Source organism: Micropterus salmoides, unplaced genomic scaffold, assembly GCF_014851395.1.
Source record: "Micropterus salmoides isolate LMB-PRFRI ecotype aquatic unplaced genomic scaffold, ASM1485139v1 Ms_hic_scaffold_13, whole genome shotgun sequence".
Taxonomy (NCBI): domain Eukaryota; kingdom Metazoa; phylum Chordata; class Actinopteri; order Centrarchiformes; family Centrarchidae; genus Micropterus; species Micropterus salmoides.
The window spans coordinates 27,530,705-27,554,396 of NW_024040374.1; the positions used below are offsets into that span (position 1 = coordinate 27,530,705).

Sequence of the window (23,692 nt, forward strand, 5' to 3'; positions counted from 1 at the left end):
TTCTTCCCCGTTCTGATGCTCGGTTAGAATTTAAGCAAGTTGTCTTGACCATGTCTACATGCCTAAATGCATTGAGTTGCTGCCATGTGATTGGCTGAGTAGCTATTTGGGTTAACAAGCAATTGAACAGATGTACCTAATAAAGTGCCCGGTGGGTCTAAATAATAAGGTACTTTGAAAGTTTAAATCTCTGCTGTAGTGTGTAAACTGTACAGTGAGTAGTAACACAGTACAGGTCAATGCTGCCCCCCAGAGGTCAAACTGCAAAAGTGCCATTTATCCAAAACCAAAGATATTCAAATTTAGTTGACGCTCAACATTTCTTTAGTTATTTTATTATTCAAAATGATTTAACTGATGAATCATTTATCAACATTTATGACCATTTTCTTTGGATCCATTTATCGAAATAATCAACATCATCATATATTGTTTTAACACTATTTTATAGCGCATTTCTGTGACTTGTCTGTTCAATTCCAAATGCCTAAATAAGTATCTGTGTAACTTACAACACACAGCACAACAAGTAAAGATGACAGAGCGCAGGGCCATGATTATGGGGCTTGAACCAGCCAAGAGGAATTTCTATATATGCACATTTACCCTACTGCTCACAATGATCTAACTAGAAGCAGGACATAAGGATACAGGCATGCAACAATATACAATATTTATCCAAGCAGCATAAAATTGTAATTAAACTTATGGACAAAACATGGTTAAAGTGCAAATGTTCATTATTACAGTGCGCACGACGACAAAACATTATTACAGTTCTGAGTCTTAAGTCGTCTCAGAGGCTTCACTGGAACTTACTTTTGGTTTCATGAGGGGGAGCACCGGGGTTTTGGAAGGAGGAGACAGCAAGCTGGAGTATGGGTGCAGAACCAGGGTGATTGTCTGATGACAAGTGGAGAGGGTGAGGGTGTGGAGGGTGGGAGAGAGCGAGAAAGAAGTGATTTAGTGGATAGCTCACTCAAATTACAACATGACCTGAATGAATGCATGTGCAGTGCATAATCCGGGAAGTATTCACAGCGCTTCACTTTTTCCACATCTTGTTATGTTACAGCCTTATTAAAAAATTAATGAAAATCATTAATTCCTCAAAAACAGTACCCTATAAAGACAACTTGAAAGAAGTTTCTTTGAAATCTTTGCAAATTTATTCATTGGGACCTTTGATGCTGCAGAAATGTTTCCGTACCCTTCCCCAGATCTGTGGATCGATACAATGTTACAGACAATTCCTTGGCCTTCATGGCTTAGTTTGTGCTCTGACATGCACTGTTAACTGTGGGACCTTCTAGGTGTTTGCCTCTACAAATCATGTCCAATCAACTGAATTTACCACAGATGGACTCCAATGAAGTTGTAGAAACATCTCAAGGATGAGCGGAAACAGGATGCACCTGAGCTCAATTTTGAGTGTCGTGGCAAAGGCTGTGAAAACTTATTTACATGTACATTTTTAAATTTTTTTTATAAATTTGCAAGATTTCAAACAAACTTCTTTCACATTTTCATTGTGTGGTATTGTTTGTAGAATTTTGAGGAAAATAATGAATTTCATCCATTTTGGAATAAGGCTGTAACATAACAAAATGTGGAAAAAGTTAAGCGCTGTGAATACTATCCGGACGCACTGTATGCTGTAGTTTCAGCTCATTTACATAACAGCATTCAAACCAGGCATGTTCGCAAGGCTGGTAAATCTGCCCATCAGGAGTTGGGCAAAACAAAATGGGTGGATGGTAATAATCACATTCAGCAAAGCATAAGACATAAGAAAAAGGCAAGTGGGTCAAACAGCACAGAGGGTGACATGTGGGTTGTACCCACAAGAGGGCAGTGAAGGATCAGGTGCTGATAATAGAGGACAAAGACATCTGGGGTGCTTTTCTAGTGGGTTCCAAAATGAACCATAGACATAAATGTTTCAATGAGATAAACATTAATGTCAACATTATTTCTTAAAGGTGATTACAGTCAAATGTTTGATTCTCTCCACAGATAGATCTTCCCATAGGTAGTATGAACAGCTGCTTGACTACAAAACTGCATGTGGAGGAAAATAAGCCTGTGGATTACTTTGCATGGGATGCTATAACATGAACATTTAGAGAAAATCTGTTTTGGAAGCCTGGTCACGCTATTATGTAATTACAAAATGTCTCTGACATTCCAAGGGAAATGGATCTGCCTGGGACTGTAATAATTATTTCAGGTTAAAATGTCTATGAAGATTCTCAGTCATCCAGGTCATAGTTATCCAACGAAGGTTAAAGTCAAGGGCAACTGGACTTGGTTGAAGATACTGGAAGACGTTTCGTCCCTCATCCAAAGGACTTCTTCAGTTCTGACTGACTGGCAGGGAAACTCAGCTATTTTTCCTTAGTTTCCCTGCCAGTCAGTCAGAACTGAAGAAGTATCCAGTATCTTCAACCAAGTCCAGTTGCCTATGACTTTAACCTTCGTTGGATTCAGGTTAAAATGTTTCTTTTTTTAAGTTACTGGACACTAAATGTGCATTATGAATTTTTACAGGCAGGAAAGTGCCTTATCGTACCATTGTTTACATTATCATTTCACTTTATTTCTGCTTGTAAATACATTTTAATGGTGTTGGTTCATAATTTCAGCAGTGAAATTAGTCATCTAGAAACCCCTAAGCAACCAGTTAAATGCCAAATTTCTACATTTATATTTACATATTACATTTTGTGTTTGGTTTTTGTGCGAATTAAACAAACAAGATCTAACTTGTTAATTACACATCTTAAGATGTGCTGAGATTTGTTCCCATTGGACATTGGTCTTCTTATTTAACTATCTGCCAGAAAGTTAAAATACGTTTAACTATTCCTTTAAAATGGAATTGACTATTAAAATTTGTTTATTGCTGGATCACAAAAGGCATGAGCAGGCCACAAATGTAGTCTGTAGTTGGTTTACAATATGCAATAGCTAGAAGGTGCATTATGGTCAGGTATAGAAAAAGGTTAAATGGACTATTAGATGAGAGATGGAAAACAATCTTATCTCACGTAAAATATAGTGCTGGGTGAGTAATCATACTGTCACCTAACACCACCACCAACAACAACTAACAAAGAACTCTACTGGAGCAAATGTGCTAGAGCTGAGATTCACTTACTGTATAATCCACTGTCAAACTGGTAAGATATTAAATGGCAAAGGTGAGTATGTTCTAGGCAAGTATAATGTTAGACTGAGCCCTGACTAAAAACTTTAGTGCATCTCTGCATTTCCCACTATGTTCTATATTTACATCAATTCATTTAGAGCAGATCAGTTTCTGCCAATTCCAAAATAAAAGACTGCTTGTACTTTTCTAACTGTTGAACATCGAAGCACATGGCGAGCACATTTGCTCAGACAGTAATAGGTCACAAGGGTAGTAGCGACAAAAAAAAAAAGGGGGGAACATCACTACATGAACTATGTTCTTCATTACAATCTTATGATACTAGTTAAGGTACTTAAGTCATTCACTGTTGATTATTTAATTTAGAGAAGCATGCACATTTACAGATGCCAGTGTGAGGAGAGAAAAAAAACAACTATGACTGAATCAGACTAAATGTTCCTAAGCAGCATAAAGTACCTTTGTATCTGTTTTTGCATCTTTGTGTCTGTAAAGCACTTTGAATGACTGTAGTGTTTGGAAGGTGCTATATAAATAAATTTACCTTGCCTTGCCTAAGCATTTCTAATGTTCTATCTTGTAAGCAAATGACCTCCACACGTTTTTTTCTGATGTTTTAAAAATTAACTAATGTTGCATCGTGTCACTGTTTGCCTTAGGGTAACGTTGTTGTGAGAGGGAGTAAAATCTCTTACTGGTGACAGGGGCAGCGTTGTTTGGAGTGTCAGCCCTCAGGTACTGTGTGGTCTGGGTGGACGGCTGAGACAGGCCCTGCGAGCTTCCACTGTCACTCACACTGAAAGACATAGAGAGGGCGGACACGGAGAAGTTATCAAGCGCACTTAAGACTGGGTTGCAACAGCAATTGGTAAATCCATTACTATGTTCGTGGGTTGTACTTCTTATGTTCTTAGTAACTACAAGCTAGTTTCATAACAGAGATTTATTAAAATCAGGTTGTGCATCATTAAAAGATCTGAAAACACCATTAATCAAAACTATGTTAACACTAACTCACTGCAGCATCATAACTTCCCAACAGTTTTCAGAGGCCAAACAACGTACAGTATGAAACTTAACCGCTGGCAATTCTTTGCAAATGTAGGTAAGACTGAGTTTTGTCAGGTGGTTCAGTGAGAACATTTACACCTGGCATTTAGTAGGTTAAATATTTAATAACAACTAGTCTCTACTACTAGTCTCTACTCTCCTGTGTGTGGTGCAACAAATTTAATGCATGTGTAAATATCCACGTACTTAATACTTATGTTATAACAAGGCTAACTTTGCTATTACAGACCGCTTGTACATCCAGCTCCTGCTCTCGGCATTCTTAACTACATTACAGACCAACTTAAAAATACTAGGGCTGAAATGTTTTAGATTTTCATTATCCACAAACCAAACGATTATTTTCTTGATTAATCATTGTGTCTCTTTTGTTTAATCCTTTCCAAAGCCGAAGAGTAAAAAAGAAATGTTGTGGTTTTACAGGGTGCCTGTTTTCCCCTGTATCGATATCTGACACCCTGCATAGCTGCCTACAGCCATCTGGATAACAGAAACTGAGCAACAAGCACAGGATTCAACTTGATATAATCCTTTCTGTTGAGATGACCTATTTTTGTTGGTCTTTGAACAGCAGTATACTGCAGAAAACACAAAAATAACTTTTTCAGGTGACAGATCAAAGGCAGTAAATCTGCTGCTGCTGTGTGCAGATTTTCATCAGTTTCAATATAGTAGGTGTACTTTGCTTAGTTGATATAAGACAATCACTATGGTCTGTCTGGATCTGGGACAAACTAAAGAAACAAACCTGTCCTCCATCTCCACTCTCTTCATGCTGTGCAGGTGCAGTATGGCCAGGATGATGGCCACGAGGAAGATGACAATACAGCAGACGCTCACGCTTATATAGAACACCTGGGTGGAGGTGGTGGGGGTGGACACACCATCTACTGATGAAAACAAGCCACACATTAACAATCACACACAGCAAAGACAAAATTCTTCAAAAGCGATTGCTATTATGAAAGAATCAGAACAAAAATACGAAGTAAGACACTGAGATAAAGACATGAGTGAGAAGGGGAGAAGCTCTAAGGGCTCCACCACTTAGGCTTAATGGAGGCCTGAAATAATAGAGTGTGTGGCCAGGATCCAGTGTCTGAGAGCTTTTCTCATCACCTCTCTAAAAGCCTCTGAGGGCCCCAGGTTCCTTGGACCTACCCAGGCAGAAGGGAGACAACCTTAATAAGTCTGAATAAATCCCACTGGAAGAGGACAACCACTCCAGGGGATGGGGGCTGAGAGAGTGCACTTCAATGGGAGAAAGAATCCTTCTCTTTGGCTCTGAAATCATACGACTTGGTTATGGAAAGTTTGACTAATGTGCACTCTTATAGAGAGAGCCTCCATCTTATCAGGATGATGGCACCTATGATAGACAATACATGGAGCTGCTAGACAGGGATAAGTAGAGCATGATGTGGAGGTGAGATTACTTACAGTCAGGCCGTGGAAGAGTGTTATTGTTGAGAGGAATGGGAATCTTTGGGTCAGCTTCTATTCCTGTTCACAAAGGAAGAAGGAAATGGAATTATACTAACTCCAGTGTCAAACTTCATTCACATATCTACGATATTCAGTGCAGTATGTAATACTGAAAGGAAAAAACAAAACAAGCTCCTGTATTTAATGACACTAATGCATTAGGTCGAAATAGTAATTTCTCATCACACAGACCCAGGAAATAAAGAGACATGCATTTCCACCACATCTCATGAAGTCTAAAACAAAGAAGACCGACGTTACATTAAAAAGCCACAGCTAAGTGCGAGATATCATTTTTGCATACAACATAATAAACACGGTTGAAGGATGAAGTCAAAATGGTGTACGGCAACACTTCAATTAGTAGCCGGGACTTTCACTCAACCTGCATAGATTTAGAACCAGGGCCTTTAATTCCTTACTCAGCAAAGAGCGGAAAATACATTGTTCATTCAAATCAGTGTTATTATTACTTGTATACAAATTAGGTTATTGAATAACAACAATATCATTTATGAATCACTCCTTTGATCTAGCTTCGAGAGGCAGCGCATCTCGGCTAATCTCATGCACAAAGAGAGAGAAAAAACAGCCCTGTTTCAAAGACAGAATGAAAGCCAAAGGTTGCCGTAGTTATTACAACTTGGGTTAATTTTTGTGAAAAACCGCCCTTATGGACTGAAGGAATTTAAATAATTGGGGATTGAACACATATTTGGAACTGCTATCGAAAGGTAGAGAGTCACCACTTCTTTATTGTCTCTCTAGTTTTACCATTTCATGCCAATAAATCTGAATGAATTATATTTTGGTGCTCATGGCTTCTGTAAAAAGGGTAGCATGTCCATATAGACAGAAGTTTAAACATTTATATTTGTAAGCAGCATAGCTGAAGCGGGCATCCCGGTGGGCTGTAAGAGGTTTTATACATCCAAAGAGCTTACTACTACTATTACTATAAAAACCAGACGAGGCATAAAAGGAACAGACATCTCACTTGGACTCAGCTTTTCATTGAAGTTTTACAGTATGTAATTTAAAGATGTGTGTCTGTGATGTCTTAATGTTCCCACTGTTAAAAGAAAAAGCGCAGAAGCCTTAAAGGAAATTAATACCATCAGAAAGGCAAAATCCCGAAACATCTCCAAAGTAGTGAGGATCTGCTGAGTGTTGTTTTCTGCGTCTTAAGTAAAAACTATGAATTAAGATTTAAATTTCTATTTCTCATTAGAGGAGAATAACACAGAATAGAATAGATGAATGATGAGTTATATAACTGTGACTTTGTTAGAGGGCCAGGAACAACAACCAGAAAGATGTCTTATAAGTTAGCTCCTGACTTCCTACAAAGGCTTCTGGGTTCCTTGAAGAGTTCCAGTAGTTCAAAGACATTTTGAACGTCAATAGGCTAAGGGTGCGATTATAAAACATCAAGCACACATCATTGTCCTCTGCTATAGCACTAAAAAGTACAATGCAAGAACTTAAGAGTTTGACATGTATGATTGCTCAACATTTTGAGCACCACTCTGGCATACAAAGAATCTCTTATGGCTGCTAATTTCGCTCATACTCAAAATAAGATGGGAATAAATTTGTTTCCACGGGGCGTATGGCAAGAAGCCTCTCGGCCACATGTAATTATCTTCAGGCAGTTTGAAAATAGCACAGAACACTAAAACCTGTCTCTACATCTCCCACTGTAACTCTGTATCAAACACACAGAGCTGACGAAAATCAGGCAAATCCCTCACATTCTCCACACACTCTGTAGAACAGATTAAATATTCTTTTCCAGAATATTTAATCTAAGTATTATAACAGGCGTATGCGTTCAACCCAATAGGCCTTTTCAGACATCCTAGCAGGAAAAGCACTTTACTATTAGCAAATTACTAATAACATTAAAGATGAAAGAGTAAAAGCCATCATTTGTTATTAATGACACCCGTGCTTTCCTGCTAGGACATGTAAAGATGTCTGCTATGAAAAAGGCCTACAGTTGGATAACCTTGGGGTAAAAAACCTTCAGTGAGGCTGGGCTGCACTACATTCTTGATGAGATTATTAGCTGGTTATTATATATTACTTACTTTTATAGCACATTTTCCTCCTTTTGAAGTTGAGCACTGTGTAGTTGTTGGCATGGATGGTCAGGTTGAGCTGCACTGTTAAAACAGCTTCTCCATCTACCTTGCCGGAACAGAAGAGGTCCACTCTAAAGACTGTAGACACACACACACACACACACACACACACACACACACACACACCTCATTTATAGAAACTTAATGCATGATATCAGTGAACTGGTAAGATTAATACATAAATATATAAATGCAGGCTTTAAACAATTTTGTTCAGCATCGTGAAATTCTTACAATGTTGTATACAACTTTATCACCAATGTCTATTAAATTGATCAAAGCTGTGATGATGAATCACCTCTCACTTTTTATGTTAAAATCTATGCAATATATACAATTTTACGTTATAGTTTTGTCAGAAATTTAAAAAATGGTTAAATTAATTCCTTAAGGAAAAAGTTTAAAGCAAAGGTTCAACATTTTGGGAAATACACTTAAATTCACCCCACCAGCACCATAAAGCTCTCCAATCAATATGGTAAAAAGTACACTTCGCTGTTTTACTGTAGGTTATATGCCCACCTATTTCTTGCTAGTCGCCAGATTTTGCTACCTCTTGAACTCTTACCCTGGTTCAAGTCTTTGTGCTAAGCTAAACTACCTAGGTGCTGGCAGCGTCATATTCAACAGACAGATGTGAGAGTGGTACTGATCTACTCATCTAACTCTCGGCCAGAAAGTGAATAAGTTTATCTCCCAAAATGTCAAAGACTACTTGATATAGTAGCTACAACAATATTTCAACAACTGTTGTGTTACTGAGCTGCAACTAAAACTCCTCAGCATTTTGACAACTAGTTAGAAAAATATTGATTTACTGACACCATTGTTCTACAAAATAGTATACATGTACTTGCCCTACGAGGGCACGGCGCAACAAAAGGTGTAAATTTGACAAACCAGAGGGAACACGGGGCACCTCCCCTTGAGTGGAGATGTTGCTCTGTGGTTGGTTCATGGCAACGGGGTTCTCCATGAGGAAGCCCAGCCGGTAGTCAACCTATAAACAAGGAATGAGGAACAAATGTTGTCAACACATAAATGGGATGCCTTGCATATGTGCACAAGTAAGCCTGTATTAAAGTGATCGATCAATAGTTCCCGATTCTGAGATTTACCTTTGTCTTTGAATGCCATGTGAAGTGAAGGCTGTTGGTCTCACTGGGCACAGGCAGAGTGAAGGAGAGAGCATAATGATTCACCACACTGTCTCGCACATAGTAGAGCTCCGCATCTAGGCCTGTGAGAGGACAGAGGACATAAAGTTGTATCTTATGAGAAACTTTTGACATGATTTTACTGAAGAAAAAACACAAAACACAACAAAAAGAGGTAAATGCACGCACACACACACACACACACACACACACACACACACACACACACACACACACACACCCAAGCCTGAGGAAAATGGTACAATGTTGACTCAAAATGCTAGCTTGGATTAGGAGGTTTTCCCCCCAATAAGAGAAATGGACTAACCACATCTGTTAGTACTTGAGGCCTCTTAGTGCCCAAGTGAAAAACTTCAAATCGTTCAAGTGAGACAACATCCAAAATATGACCGCAATTTTCTATCCAGGAAACAAAACGGAGAAGGGTTAAGAGGAAGGGGATTGGAATGCTTTCGATAAAACAAAATGTGAACTAGCACACAACATTCACAGTCAATTCAACCATTCGGTCTATACTGAATGCAAAGCTTATGAAATGCCATAGTGCATAATCATGAGAAAGCTAGATGGGTTGGCACTGTATGTAGCGTTTCTTTCTCAAACCCTAACAAATTCCCCCCCCCCCCGGCTCTTGCTGCATCAAAAAGTCATAAAAGTCTAATGTGTGCTGGTGAAATCCCCAACCCTGGCCTGGGGCAGTGCTATCAGTCCTTGAAAGCGTCTGTCTGGCAGAGTGGGGTCTGTCTATCAGTCTATAGACACTTTAAAGAGAGGGGAAGAATGTGCCCAGGCTCCCCTAATACCCTCGGGCTGTCTCAGAGCTCCGGCTCATAGACCTTTCTCACATTGGCTCAATTAAAAACATTCTCAGGCATTTACCAACTCAGGGGAGGGGACGGGTGTTACATAAACTAGTATTTAACCAAATCTAAAGAGTAAGGCTGGCTTTCCTTTCCTTTATTTAGGAATCTGCTCCTTGTTCATTTTCACTGAGCGAGAGGTTCAGATAAAATGTAGGTCTATAAATGTATAATTAAAAGCACAGTGAATAAACAATTGCTTAAAATATGTACATGATTTATTTTATATATATACACACACACACACACACACACACACACACACTTTGTGTAGATAGATAAAAAACAAATGTTATATTATATTCAAAATGATCCATTTTGTTTCATTTATGACTTTTTCTTTTTTTGCTTTATTTAAATTTAACCTACATTTACTTGCAATAATCTGCATTATGCTATTTTTTTGAGTATAGAACCAAACAAGCAGTAAACACAACATACAACTGAAACAGTGACAAATTTACACATCAGGCAGATACAGAGTAACATTTGTATTTACTGGGAGTCGTGTATCTGACTACTTGGCAAAGATATTGTTTTCACTCTCTTTTTAGGTCTGTTTTGGTCTCCACAAACTCCTGATAGAGATATTAGGCTAATTAGCTGCTAAATGTTACATCATGTCCACCAGTTAGTCATTAACTTTGTTGGGTTTTTGGTGAGAAGGTGTGTACAGTCGATATTTAGAACTTTTCAACAGAAAACAGCTGCCTTTATTAACCAGAGATCACTCAGGGGCGACAGTCAAATAGAAAGTCATTTAAATTTTTTGATTAGGGAAGATAAATTTGATAGCTACATTAAGAATACAATTTTAAACAAACAGTTGTATTAAAAGCCCTAAGAGTTCCCAGTTAAAAACAATTAAAAATGTCAAATTAAAAACAGTTATGCAAAACAATTACAAGTAGAGCTTTCTAAAATGCCCAAAAGGTACTGGTGTATTGATTTTAAGGAGGTGCTGTATTTTATTCCAGGAGTCAGGTGCACTAAATTTAAACGCAGTCTTTCCAAGTTCAGACCCAACACGTGGAACTTTAAGAGCCAATCAGTATCAAGTCTGATAAAGCCCATCTGAGTGATGAAGCAATACTGAGAGGTAATTTGGTATTTTTCCAGTACGCTGAACAAAATTATAAACACTTTTGTTTTTGCCCCTATTAATCATGAGCTGAACTCAAAAGATCTAAGACTTTCTCTATGTACACAAAAGGCTTATTTCTCTCAAATATTGTTCACAAATCTGTCAAAATCTGTGTTAGTGAGCACTTCTGCTGCTTCTTCTTGCTGAGATCTTTGAGTTCAGCTTATGATGAATGGGGGCAAAAACAACGTTTATAATTTTGTTCAGCGTACTGGAAAAATACCAAATTACCTCTCAGTATTGCTTCATCACTCAGATGATATAATTTTGTTCAGTGTAGATCAGATGAAACCAGTGTGCATCACTTCTCTCTTGAAGAGAAGACCATCCAACCCTATCATATAAAATACAACAATGTGAACCACAGGTAATACATTTCAAGACAGAGTGACAGAGTCCAGAAGTTTAAGAATTGAAGGATATGCGTGCCTATAAATCACATCACTGTAGTCCAGGACTGACAGCCTCAACAGCCCCTTTCCTACAGAACGTGGGAAAGATTTATTCCTACCAACCTTTTACCTGAGTCAGCACACAAGATATATTAATTAAAATGTGACTTTTTCCACCAATCCAGATGCTAAGCCATTTAGATTCTGTGACTGTCAATTATGAGTTTGTTCAGAGTGAAGCTATTAAGATCAATATAGTCCAATGCTCTGGTAAATTGCATAAACTTTGTTTTTATTAGCATTTAGTACAAGTCTCAGACACTTTAAGACACTTAACAGATGTGCACACGGCCACACAGTTTAGTCCTGTAATAATTGCCTGTCTCATGCTCCGCTCTGTGTACCTCCCTTGTCTCAACATGTGTCCACACTGCTTTGATACCAATTAAACTACACAACCAGGCATAAAGGCCCAAAGAGGGACCAGTGTGAGTCTGCTTCAAGTTTGACCCTCCCACAGCACCATAGCCATCCACCCAAACTGCAACACCTTCAAAACAGGAATGTGAAGGAATGGCAACAGACGCCTGTCAGTGTACACAGACCGAGGATAGGGGGGAATAAGTGGTTCCTGAGGTTAAGGACGGTGAACCATGCACTACACTTTTATCACTGACTCACACTCGTGGCTTTCTGGAATGGGAAAACAAGCACTGCTAGAAGGTGGGCCTGTAAACATGATTCTTGTTAGTCAGTGTTGGGTCACAACTTAAAAATCACTGTGCTGTTACTATAGATGCAAACGTCTCTAATGCTAACACGCACGGAAAAGAACAACATCCTTTTGAATTCCAGAGCGATAACTTGGCAGCACGTTGTGTTTTGAGGGATCATTTCCTGCTGGACATTTCCATTTCTCTCTGTTAGTGTTAAGTGATTAATGATTGCACACTATCACCTGCACTGATCTGAAAACACTCAACTCTAGCACACTTGAGCACAATGAAACAATGACTGAAAAAAAAAATTAAAAAATCAATGCCTCATGTTTACAATCCTCTATTTTTCAAATATGAAACTAAAGCTCTCTCTCGTACTGCATAAAACTAATTACACCAAATGTTGTTGGTAAAATAAATCTAAAACTAAATCTGTTGTGTGACCTTTTCAAGAAAATTATTGCGGTATTCACTCATCATTTTCAAGTCATACAGATATGTCACATGGTACAGTATGCATCCATTCTTCTTCAGTAGAAAAACATGAGGCCAGTAAGCCCATCAATCAATAAGCACATATTAACTTACCTAAATATTTTTGGATAAAACTGGGCTTCATTAATACATAGTTTGGCCCACAGTGACCCGCAGCTGTAAGAACCAACTGTTAAAATCAGTGTTACAGTTTACAGTTTATGCTCAACATGCAGAAATCTAGTTTTTCCTTTCTGCAGTGTTAGAAGTAGTGAACATATTGACAGTCCTTGTTCAACGCAAAAATGCATGTTACGGTTTAGCCAAACCTAATATAGGGCTACAGTCAGAGTTTGGCAAATCAAGTTTTTTTTGGATAAAGCTACAGTCTTTTTTGTTACCCACTTGAATTTGCTCACTAAAACTGCTGAAGTCTCAAACAAACCTTGGCTGAACTTTGAAATACGTTTTGCATCTCTTACTTTAGAGTTGTGTAAGGAAGCCAGAATGCAGAAATGATTACAGTGACCATCATCTTTTAGTGTACAAAACATCCAAACCTATCGTTTAAGCATCACATCACAAAGGGCACCGTGAGCATCAGTGTTATGCACTCACGGTAACCAGTGCAGCCGCTTACTACGCCAACGTCACTGATGGATCAATAAAAAAAATGTGTTACACAGACAAACACCAATGGATTGAGAAATGTTTTATCGACCCCACAGAGGTTAAATAGCTGGCACTCAGACAGAACGGAAGAAGCCTCTTGGATGAGAGGTAAACGTCTTCAAGCTACCTCAAACAAGTCCAGCTGCCCTTGATTATAACCAACCATGGATAACTATGACCTGGATAACTGAGAATCTTCACAGACAAACTTAATCTATCATGTCAGTCTTTAAATTAAAAGAAGATTGACATAAATTAAATTCCATTCGTATTAATTAATCAAAAGATTGACATGGTTTGTTGTGCATCAAGCAGAATATAATTTATCTGCAGACTATGCTGGATGACAGGAGCAATAAAAGCCTATTCCATCTGCTACAAATAAGCATACGAATATAGTGTGTGCATCGGTGATTTAAAAACACATAACGCATACATCGTCACCCGAGTCACTGATTGGTTGCTTTCCTCCTAACAAAAGCCAGCATCACACACATCGTAACTGTGCATCAGATTGTTATAGCAAGTGTCAAACATGTCGGCAAAGTCAATGCTCTTATTCTGAAATGCTCCCTGTGATAGTTGCTAGATGCACCCGTCAAGACGATAAACGAAAGCGATCCAGAGCGCTTTAAAGAATGTAGTAGAAGCACAAAAAGGACAATTAAAAACAAGTCATTAACGTGGGGCAGGCTACACGCTGCGCTGCTGAAATGCTTCTGAGAGGCTTCCAGTGGAAGTTGATGCCGTAGATAAACATGATTTGTGTTTATACGTGTCTCCTTAGAATCTAGTGTGTTTGTTGGTAATTGTCACTTTAATATTTATTTTTATGGAATTTTTATATATATTTATTATTATTATTTTATTTATATATAAACACACACAAAAATCACAACTTTTGCTGTTTTATTTCCTTATCTAATGAAAGGTATGAAATGAATTGTCCTTATGTACTTCATATATAGCTTTGGCAATATTGTTGCTATACATTCATGCCAATAAAGCTAATTTGAATTTGAATTCTTGTGGTGGTTTACCATTGAAAGCATGAGTGAAGAGCTGCTGAATTCTCCTGGTACAGAGTATCATTGTACGGTTATTATTTGTTCGCGTCCACTACAATCAACTGAGCTAAGCTTCATAGTCCACGTAGTGGGTCCCCTCCCAGCCGGGAAAATTATGAAGTATTGAGGCAAACCAATGAGGCATCATTGGTTTGACAGGGATTCCACACAAAACGAATCACACCAAACACCCTGCTGACATTCCTAAAGTACCAAGACTTTATATCTCAGATCTCCCCACCCCCACTCCACTATTCCTCTGTTGTTGGCCAACGAGTAGTTCCACTGGAGTAGGACCTTGCTCAAGAGCACATCGACACTTCAATCAGCAGTGAAGATTACTCACTCGCTTCCCCCACCCACATCTATCCTACTGGACATTGAAACTGACATTGATACTTTTACACACATTAAAATCAGTCATATAAATATACTTAACATGGCCATCCCTTTCATTTACAGACGTCAACCCAAAACTATAAATCACAACAACAAATCAGGAATAATAAAACTGTGTTGGTCTTAACATTTTGGGCTCTTCGGAGTTGTAAGTCAAAATACAGTGTTGTCTTGCAAGCTGCGGATCACGTTGCAGACTTTGAAAGAGGAGAACAAAAGGTGGCGGTGGCCAGGTGGTAATGTCCTGGACAGATATAACAAAGACCTTCTTGTGCACACAGTCGACACTCTACCTCCCAAAGCCTTCATCCCCGAGTGCTCAGGAGATAAACACTCCCCTCCAGCCTCTCACTAGGAAGATACTGGCTACATTAAACAAGGAGGCAGAAAATGAGGGCTCACGTGAAACTCTATCAACATGAAACTCCAAACAAATCCCCAGGCATGAAGGAGGCAGGAAAGCAGAGTATAATGTAACAAGGATCTCAAGATCTAAGATCTGGGACACAGTGGACAAGCTGTAAACTGAATAGAGCTGGTTTTGGTCTGCGATTGAAAAAGACATGTTAGGTAGAGCTGCAACAATTAGTCGTAAATCAATTAGTAATCGATTAAATACTGTGAGTTTTTTTTTTAAATGTCCAAATTCTCTGATTTCAGCTTCACAAATGTGAATATTTTCTGGTTTCTTTACTCCTCTTTGAAGGTAAACTGAATATATTTGGCTTGTGGACAAAACAAGATATGTGAAGACATCATCTTGGACTTCTCACCATTTTCTGACCATCTCGAAAATGATCGACAGATTAATTGATAATAAAATCAATCGTTAGTTGCAGCTTTAATGTTAAGTGCAGTTTAGTTTCTCAGCCGCAAAAACAAGACATGGTGACACTGAAAGCCAGTTATTATTGCTCCTGTCTTCACTATGTAAGGTTAATCGTGGTCACAAGAGTTTTACCATCAGAAGAGTGTGCCACCAACCAACATGCTTGGGAAAACAGCTATATAAAAAGTTGTAATAAACATGTGTCTGCAGGATATAACCAAGTACACAAGTGGAGAACTTACCCTGAACCTCAGGACCATTGCATTTTTGTATTGCAGCCCAAATCCAGCAGCGATTCAAGTAAAGCTTTGTAACAAAAAGATGACTGATAGGTCAAATACTTTGCTCTACTTCAAAAGGCATGAAAGGTGAAACAAATTCAGTGTTTAAAGTGCTGAGTTAAAACATTCCAAGGCTTGCTAAAAAAAATAATGTCAATTTCCAATAGTAGTCTCTATACAGGGATTGTGCTTTAATTTTTTATTTCAGCAAATAATAGCTCAGGCTATCAACTTAAGTTTTATGGCATTTAGTAAAAATATGAAGGACAATAATAATAATAATAATCCTTATTTGTAGAGCACTTTTCAAAAACAAGTTACAAAGTGCTTTAACAAGTGTAAAGAATAATACAAAAAAGAATACACTAGTGGTACCCATCTAACACGAAGCACTGGGTTAAAAATTTCAGCTGGAAATCACATTGCATGCAATCACATCTCACAGTTAGCTCTCAGAGATGTAGGGTGCTTTATAGTTAGATAACTAGTCATCCAGGTTACAAGGTCTGCAGGATTGGGGTATAAAGACTGGGTATGTAATTTGAGTTTTCCTACAGTTTCAACCTTTAATAGACAACTTTGAGGTGTGGTAAACATTTGCATCTTCCTGAAGAATAAACACCATCTACATTAGATAATGCTACTAGAGCCCGGCCGATTTATCTTTACGCAGATGTTTTCGGCCGATATGAGCTAATTCACTCATGTCATGAGTGCAGCATAGTTTTCCCACCAGAGGGCGCTCTGCAGTTCTCCAGATGATAGCACTGCCTGCACCATAAAACAGAACGATCAGCTGATCAAACTCTCCCAGAGTATGCAGAAACAACAAAGAGGACTGTGTTGCTGGTGAGTTGGGTCACAGCACTATGTTTAATGTTACGGTACTTGAGTGGTGGAGGCTACGCTGTTGACAAACTTGATCACAGATTTATTTCTGAAACAGTGTGGCAGTTCTAGTGAACAGTCCTCTCATTTCTCCCTAGGTCATCACTTCTAAATCTTTTCTAACATAGCTAACATGGCTAACTTAGATTTCCCACAAAGCTAACTTATGCTATAAGCTTATTCCACTCACTTAAAACTGCATTCTCTAACGGCCAGCAGGGGGCGATTCCGCTGGTTGCAAAAAGAAGTACGGTTCCATTAAAAATAATGGTAAAATGTTGCTGCTTCTCAGCTGAATTATTTCCTTGTTAAAAACTTTCATAATGAGTTGATGGTCTCAGTCAGTATTCTTCAACACAACATGATGTTCATTGAGTAAATAGATGATAATGCAGCATATGTTTTTGGGCGGGACTACCTTGTGATTGACAGGTCGCTACAATGGCGAACCTGTCAATCACTTGTATCCGCTACTCTGTGAATTTTTTTTATTAAATAGCTGTAGAGAGAGAGAGAATCATGTTTGAATCTTAGTACATTTTGTTTCAAAAGTCAATTGTTTTGTTAACCTTCTCATTTTTTATAATTTTAACTGTGTCCATTTTAGTTTAGTTTTTTATATCCAGGATGTACTTAATAACTTATAAGTCTTTGGGTTTGTTGTAACACTGATAAATTACAACTTTTGGAGACAGTAAATTGTCTTCGGGCCAATAAGTTTCAAACCAACTGGCCCGATGGGGCCAGTTGCAAAAAAGTTCAACGTTGAGCCCTGAAGTATCATAGACGGTAGTCGGCTTTGGATAGAATTAAAGCGTGCTGGTAAAGGGATAAACTAGATGTGAATATGCTACATTGAAAATAGTCATTGTGGCAGAATATGTGTACGGTAATAACTACAGCACGACAAATATATTGCCAATGTAGGGGAGCCCTGTTTATCATTATAATGTAATACAATTGTAATGATATGAGTAATATATGGTATTATAATTATTATTGTTAGTACATTGGTATTTTTTTATTTAGTTTCTGTATGGCAGTCCCACACAATAGACTACATATGCTATTTCCTTTAATGTTCATTAGTAGTAGTAGTACTCTATAGTTTATAATGGATCTTTAAATCTTTTTTCTACTTTTGACTCTTATTTATCAAAACTTTAATATATTTTGTTTTACTTTTGTTCAGCATTTTGTTATCTTGGTGAGGTCGCATAACAACAAATGTTAGGGATCATTTTTATTTATGTTTCTGAATAGAATGGGAAAAAGAATATCGGCATATCAGATTTTAAAATCCTCAAATATCGAAATCAGTATCAGTCGGGCTCTAAATGCTACACAAATAAAAGGAGGGTGAGGACTCCATTTCATAGTTTGTTCAAACTGGAAGAACACGCCACTTCATTTAAGTTGGGATGGTTGCACGTGTGATACTCTTATATACAAACAGTACTGGATGCGCGCGCAGCCAGGGGACAAAAGCGCTTTGGTAGCCGGTCATAATGCGGCATTCAGACCAACCGCGAATTTTCTCCTCGCGATGCTTTCCTCGCGTGAGTACATTCGCAACAAGTGTTCACACACAACGCGAGAAGGCGATTTTAACGCGATAACGTGATTAAACACAACTCGCCATTACTACAACTGTATGAACCCAAAGTAAACATTTTGCTGTTATGAAATAGCAATAAACGGATTAAACTGATGCCGAAATAACTACAACATGATGCAGATTTGTTAAACATATGAATTCATGCTTTGTCAGGTCTGTCAGCAAGACAGCAGGACAACAACTTCTAAAATGTTTGTTTTCTGAATGGAGTTTGGATCGATCAGGGCTATTCTATGCTAACTTGGTCACAGTAAAGTACAATGATAGCTGGAATAAAGTTACAGACACATGTTTTCTGAACTCACCAGTAGTTCAACCTCCTCGCTTTCTTTTGTCCAAGTAATGTCCAGTTTTTATATAAATATGAAGTTGTAGTTCGACTTAATGACGCTAACAACAACACTGGAACCGGATGTGCACGGAAACTAGCTGCTGAGAAGCTCCAGCGAAGATAAATCAACGTTGAAATCCCAAAAACTAAAGTAAAAAGCTAATTTAATAAAATCAGTTAACTCCGCGCTCCTCCCGCGAGTAAACGGCGTAGTTGTCAGAACAGATTCCCCCCCTCACCACACAACACTCTGAAACTGTCGGTGACGTAAGGACAATCTCAACACTGATAGGCTATCGTGACTCAGAATCATGCGAATTCCTTCGCGTTGCCAGAAAATCGCAGCTCTACGCGTCTTTGCATTGACTTTATATGTAAACTCACCGCCCCAAACGCTCGCTTTTGGCCAAAACTGCTGGCCGTTAAGAGAGAATGCAGCTTTAAGTTCCGTCTGCATGGTTTCACTTTCGACCCAGAGGTTGCCGCATGATTAATATTAGAGAAATTACATTTGACAACCTCTCGTCACATAACTACAACTCTGGATTGGACATCGGTGCAAAACAACTGCAGGATGTTGAGTTTCATTTTTTATTTTTTTTTATTTTAATACTAATGTTTTTACATTGGCCCAGTGAGTTGCTAGTTCAACTGTCCTGACGTTACATTTTACTAGCCCCGGGCCATCGGGCCACTGTCATTGTCGAACCCTGCATGGTCTTCCGTAAACGTTGTGAGACCAGTAAAAAGCTTTCAACCGCGAACAATTTTATATTTAAGCATATGCTAAGAAACGTGAAACTTAGCCTGTAGAAAGAAACTCCAGCAGCTAACGTTACTGCCAGTGAAGCACCCACTTGGCAGGAGAGTGGCGTTAATCAACATTTTGTGCTTTGTAAAAGCACTGAATACTTCTCTTATATGTGCATGTGAAAAACATTAATGTTAGTTCAAAAGTCGAGACTCTTGCTCGATTTTCTGATCTCAGACAGTGGCGTTAAAAACGTTGTAGGTTTCGTTAAAATCACACTCATTGTTGCTGTTATGAATACACAATTAGTTTAAAAAGTCGGGAGAGACTTGCTTTGTTTTTTATTATTTTTAAATAGCCTATATCCATAGCCAGCGTTTCCCACATGTTCATTTATTTGTGGCGCCCGCCACAATATCGACACATATTTGATTGCAGAGCACCGTAGCGCATTTGCGCAGCACATCCTCTTGCTCGTCCCTCTCTCTCATAGTGGTTTGGGATCTGGACCTGGTCTAATGAGGTCTAAACGTGAAAAAAGCATTGAAATCGCACTTTATAGTATTTTCACAAAATGAAATAAGGTTTCACAAATCTAAAACTATGTTTGATTGAAAGTTTAGCCACTCTGGGACAATCTAATCCAGATTTGACAGCTCTAGGTATAGTGGTTTTGGATCTGGACCTGGTCTAATGTGGTCTACATGTGGAGAAAAAGCAGTGACATTTTTCATTTTCAGAAATAAAACAAAAGTTTTTTAAAATCTAAAAGTGTTTCAGACAGCAATAAGGCTTTGCCTAAAATGCATAGCAGCTTTCACAGCAGAAAGAGGTGCAAAAAAATGGAGAATCGGTCGCTCAGCACTGTAAATTAGCTTTCACTGAAGATCCCCTTAACTCACTTGTCACTTGGCTGAGGTAAAGAAAAGTTGGTGTATTGATAATAAAGTGCTAAGTGTAACGGACAGAAACTTGGCAAATGAATGACGTACATGAACGATGCGAGAAACGTCACTCATAGCTAAAGAGACTAACAGTGGCAGCAGATGAAAACATCTGTGTGGAGCAATAAGGTGACGGAACCCTTCCTCAATACATGAAACAAACATTAATACATCATGTTTTCCATTTTGACAGGCGCTCCTTTTATCACATCATCTCCTTTAACCATCTTCTTAAGCAATGGTTTAATGGCACCTGACTGGACAACTAGTACAACCTCCTGTGTATCTGGCTGTGACCAATTCCTAATAGTCACATTACGTACATTATTTCACATTTTCTTTTGCAGATTTTCTGGAAATGTTGTTAAAATATGTAATCTATTTGAATAGAAACTTGGATTTTAATGAGGCTTTTTCACTTTCTTGCCCAAGGAAAAGTTAGGCATAGCCCAGCTTCAGTGCATGTCCCAACAGAAAACCAACTGAAGTTTCCAGCAGTCAAGCAATTGAAGAAAAGCACGAGTATCAAAGTGTAAAAGGAAAGCGCAATAATAATGTTAAAATAAATCATGATGTTGTATGTTCTTTGAAAAGCACAACAATACATCCCAACCAAGGACACCAACTAAGCTTTTTCAGTTAGGCAGCAACAACAGCACTGGTTGCAAAAATAGTCACCTCTGAAAGTATCTTACAGCTAAAAGAAAAACACACATTAAGTCACATTCTCTGTGGTTTCCTTTGATTCACTTCAAAGATACCATACATCAGTTTCCCTTTTATATTCCACAAAGTGCCCCGAGGGCAGACAAGGAAGAAGGCAGGGAGAGGAATCTGAGCAAGACAGTCTGCCGCTGTTTATAGGCACCTCATTGATGGTTGAAACGGGCTCTTTAGTTTACTCAACAAATATCAAATGATTTGCTGAAAAAAAAAAGATTAGCTGTTTGAGGCAGGTTTCGTCATGAGCCAACTAACATGTAATTTAAGAGGTCTCACACACACACACACACTCTTACGCATCTATTTTTGGATGCTGTTTTACATGGGCAGCTTTGTGAGCACAGCAGCAGTTTTAAAGCCGGAGCTGTGTACGCAAGGTCAAATATTTTTGCATTTTTTTTTGTTTAGAAAAGGTGTTTCCTACCTAAATTAGAAATGCTAAAAAAATTACAAGGCTTAAAACAAGACTGCTCCTAATATTTCCTTCTCTCCACCATGTAAAAGCAAAATTAAATCAATGTCACTCAAGCATGGCAGTGGTCTCAACAGACAGTACAACTCAAACTCTTATGGCATTTGCTGTCATATGGACAGACAAGGAGAAAAATAATTATTTTTATATATTTCTGATGATTTTAACACAAGGGCAACAATTTATAAGACGGGTCGTTGCTTTCCAGAATCTCCTGTACAAGCAACAACCCATCTTTTGTCTAAAAGAGCAGCAGCTCTTGGACAAAAGATGTGAGAGCAGGGGCTCCCCTATTCAACCACAGGATCCTTGGAGAGAGGCATGAAGGAAATGAATGCTGCTGCCAATCACTCCTCACTGTTCACAGGCTCTTTTTCAAAGCCCCTGCTTGCCTTTCAGCTCTTCTTTGGAGGAGGGGAGGAAGGCTGGTTAGCCGCCATGCACTTGGCTCTTCAGAATACAAGGACAATTTTGCACGCTAGCTCAACATGTTTTGTAAGACCTGGATATTTCAGTTTCTGCATGCTCAGGCAGAGTTATTAAGCCAAACTCAGACCTACTCACCTGATTGGGCAAACAATGAACATGTTGCTAGAATTTTCACTTTGGCAGTCACGATGAAATAAAATAAAACATTTCAGTGTTTTTTAAGATGACGATATGTGAAGTTTAGTTGTACTATCAGGCAGAGTTTGTCTGATTAAAGTCTAATGTTTCCCCTTCCCACAAGCTAAGTATTGGAAAAAAAAAAAAGACTTAATGGAGGAACTGCTTATTTTGTCTACAATACTAATTTTGGTTGGGGACTGTGGAGCTATGGTTTTGTTTTGACTAGAAAAGCCCAGCACAAATACAGTGAGCGGCAAGACCAATGACACAGTTAGTATGCCGTGGAAGAACTAGAAAACAGACTCTCTCTCTGCTTACTTTCCATCAAGAAGAATTCCTCTGAGTACTGGTTCTACCGCGGAAAACTGGGCTCCAAGTGTCATTGTTACAGGAGAAAGCAAATGCATGTACAGAAAACTTATTTTTACTTCACCCCTCATCTTCACATGGATGGTCAAAAGGCCAGGAAAACAGGGACAGAAAGAAAGCTATTGAAGCTCGTAAAACTAGTCATGGGCCTTATGAATGCAGTATTTACCTGTTGTTTTATGAGCAGTGTGATGCAGTGTGTCTCTCGCAACAACCCTGATACATTTTTGAACACCCTCTGAAATAAAAGACCCTCTGGAGTTGTAAATCCTTCACAGCAAACATAGACACATGGTAGGCTTCTTGCTGCTGCACCTCACTCAAAATTTGAGCTTAAACTGTTTGAATTGGGGTTGTCATTGGGTTAATTTACCTTAAAGTGACTGAATTTGAGCTGGCAGCTGCAACACAGCTCAAACCCAAGATGCGGGTCTTGAGACACAGCTGACATGGGAGCGGAGGAAAGGAATGCATGTAAAGAGTAGGGTTCTGGAGACAGCCACTAGTCATATGCAAAAACAATCAGGGATGCTGCCTGTAGTTCATCCACAGACAAACACGCTGTGTATGCAAAACTATTTCAATTCAGGCGTAACACATTCCTGTTCCTTTCCGACCCCTCGAGAGTCAGGTTGTTTGTTACGCACATCAGGCTTTGGCACCACTGACCTGTACGGATAACCGATTTCAGATCTGACTGCAATTCTTAACAACTACATTGCTGTTCCTTTAAAGGAATAATGACAACTGATGATAATGATAACTGCTGGTTGGTCACGTCTGAGAATTTAACTAAACGTTTTTACATCTGTAATGATACTGTTAACAGCTCTGCACAGAACTAACTTTAGCAGGATGAATTGCTTCCTGTAAGTCACTATTCAGATCTTCAGGAAGATGATTGGATTTGCTTCTACGTTTAACTGGAAGATTGCAACTACTGGTCACAATCCACCAGTTATTTATACTAACTAGCTGTATCTAGACAAAGACTCACAACACAACTGGTCATTCTGAAGAAGAAGCAAAAAGACACCATCCACTTTATCTTTTGAATCATCATAATATGTAGTGGAGTTTCTTCCTCAACAAACAGA

General features: G+C 38.6%; 1 protein-coding gene across 3 annotated transcripts in view; it reads right to left on the reverse strand.

Moving 5' to 3' along the window:
• The window catches only part of ryk (receptor like tyrosine kinase), a 50,594-nt gene that overhangs the window by 22,996 nt on the left and 3,906 nt on the right, over window positions 1–23,692 (reverse strand). The window contains exons 2-8 of one of the 3 annotated variants that reach the window (XM_038716699.1): window positions 8,994–9,115; window positions 8,776–8,875; window positions 7,822–7,953; window positions 5,684–5,746; window positions 4,992–5,130; window positions 3,868–3,968; window positions 820–903 (exon numbers count right to left, since the gene is read on the reverse strand). In XM_038716699.1, coding sequence (XP_038572627.1) covers window positions 820–903; window positions 3,868–3,968; window positions 4,992–5,130; window positions 5,684–5,746; window positions 7,822–7,953; window positions 8,776–8,875; window positions 8,994–9,115 — 741 coding nt within the window. Of the gene's footprint in view, window positions 1–819; window positions 904–3,867; window positions 3,969–4,991; window positions 5,134–5,683; window positions 5,747–7,821; window positions 7,954–8,775; window positions 8,876–8,993; window positions 9,116–23,692 lie in introns of all 3 variants that reach the window. The other 2 variants (XM_038716698.1, XM_038716700.1) reach the window with 2 other exon arrangements.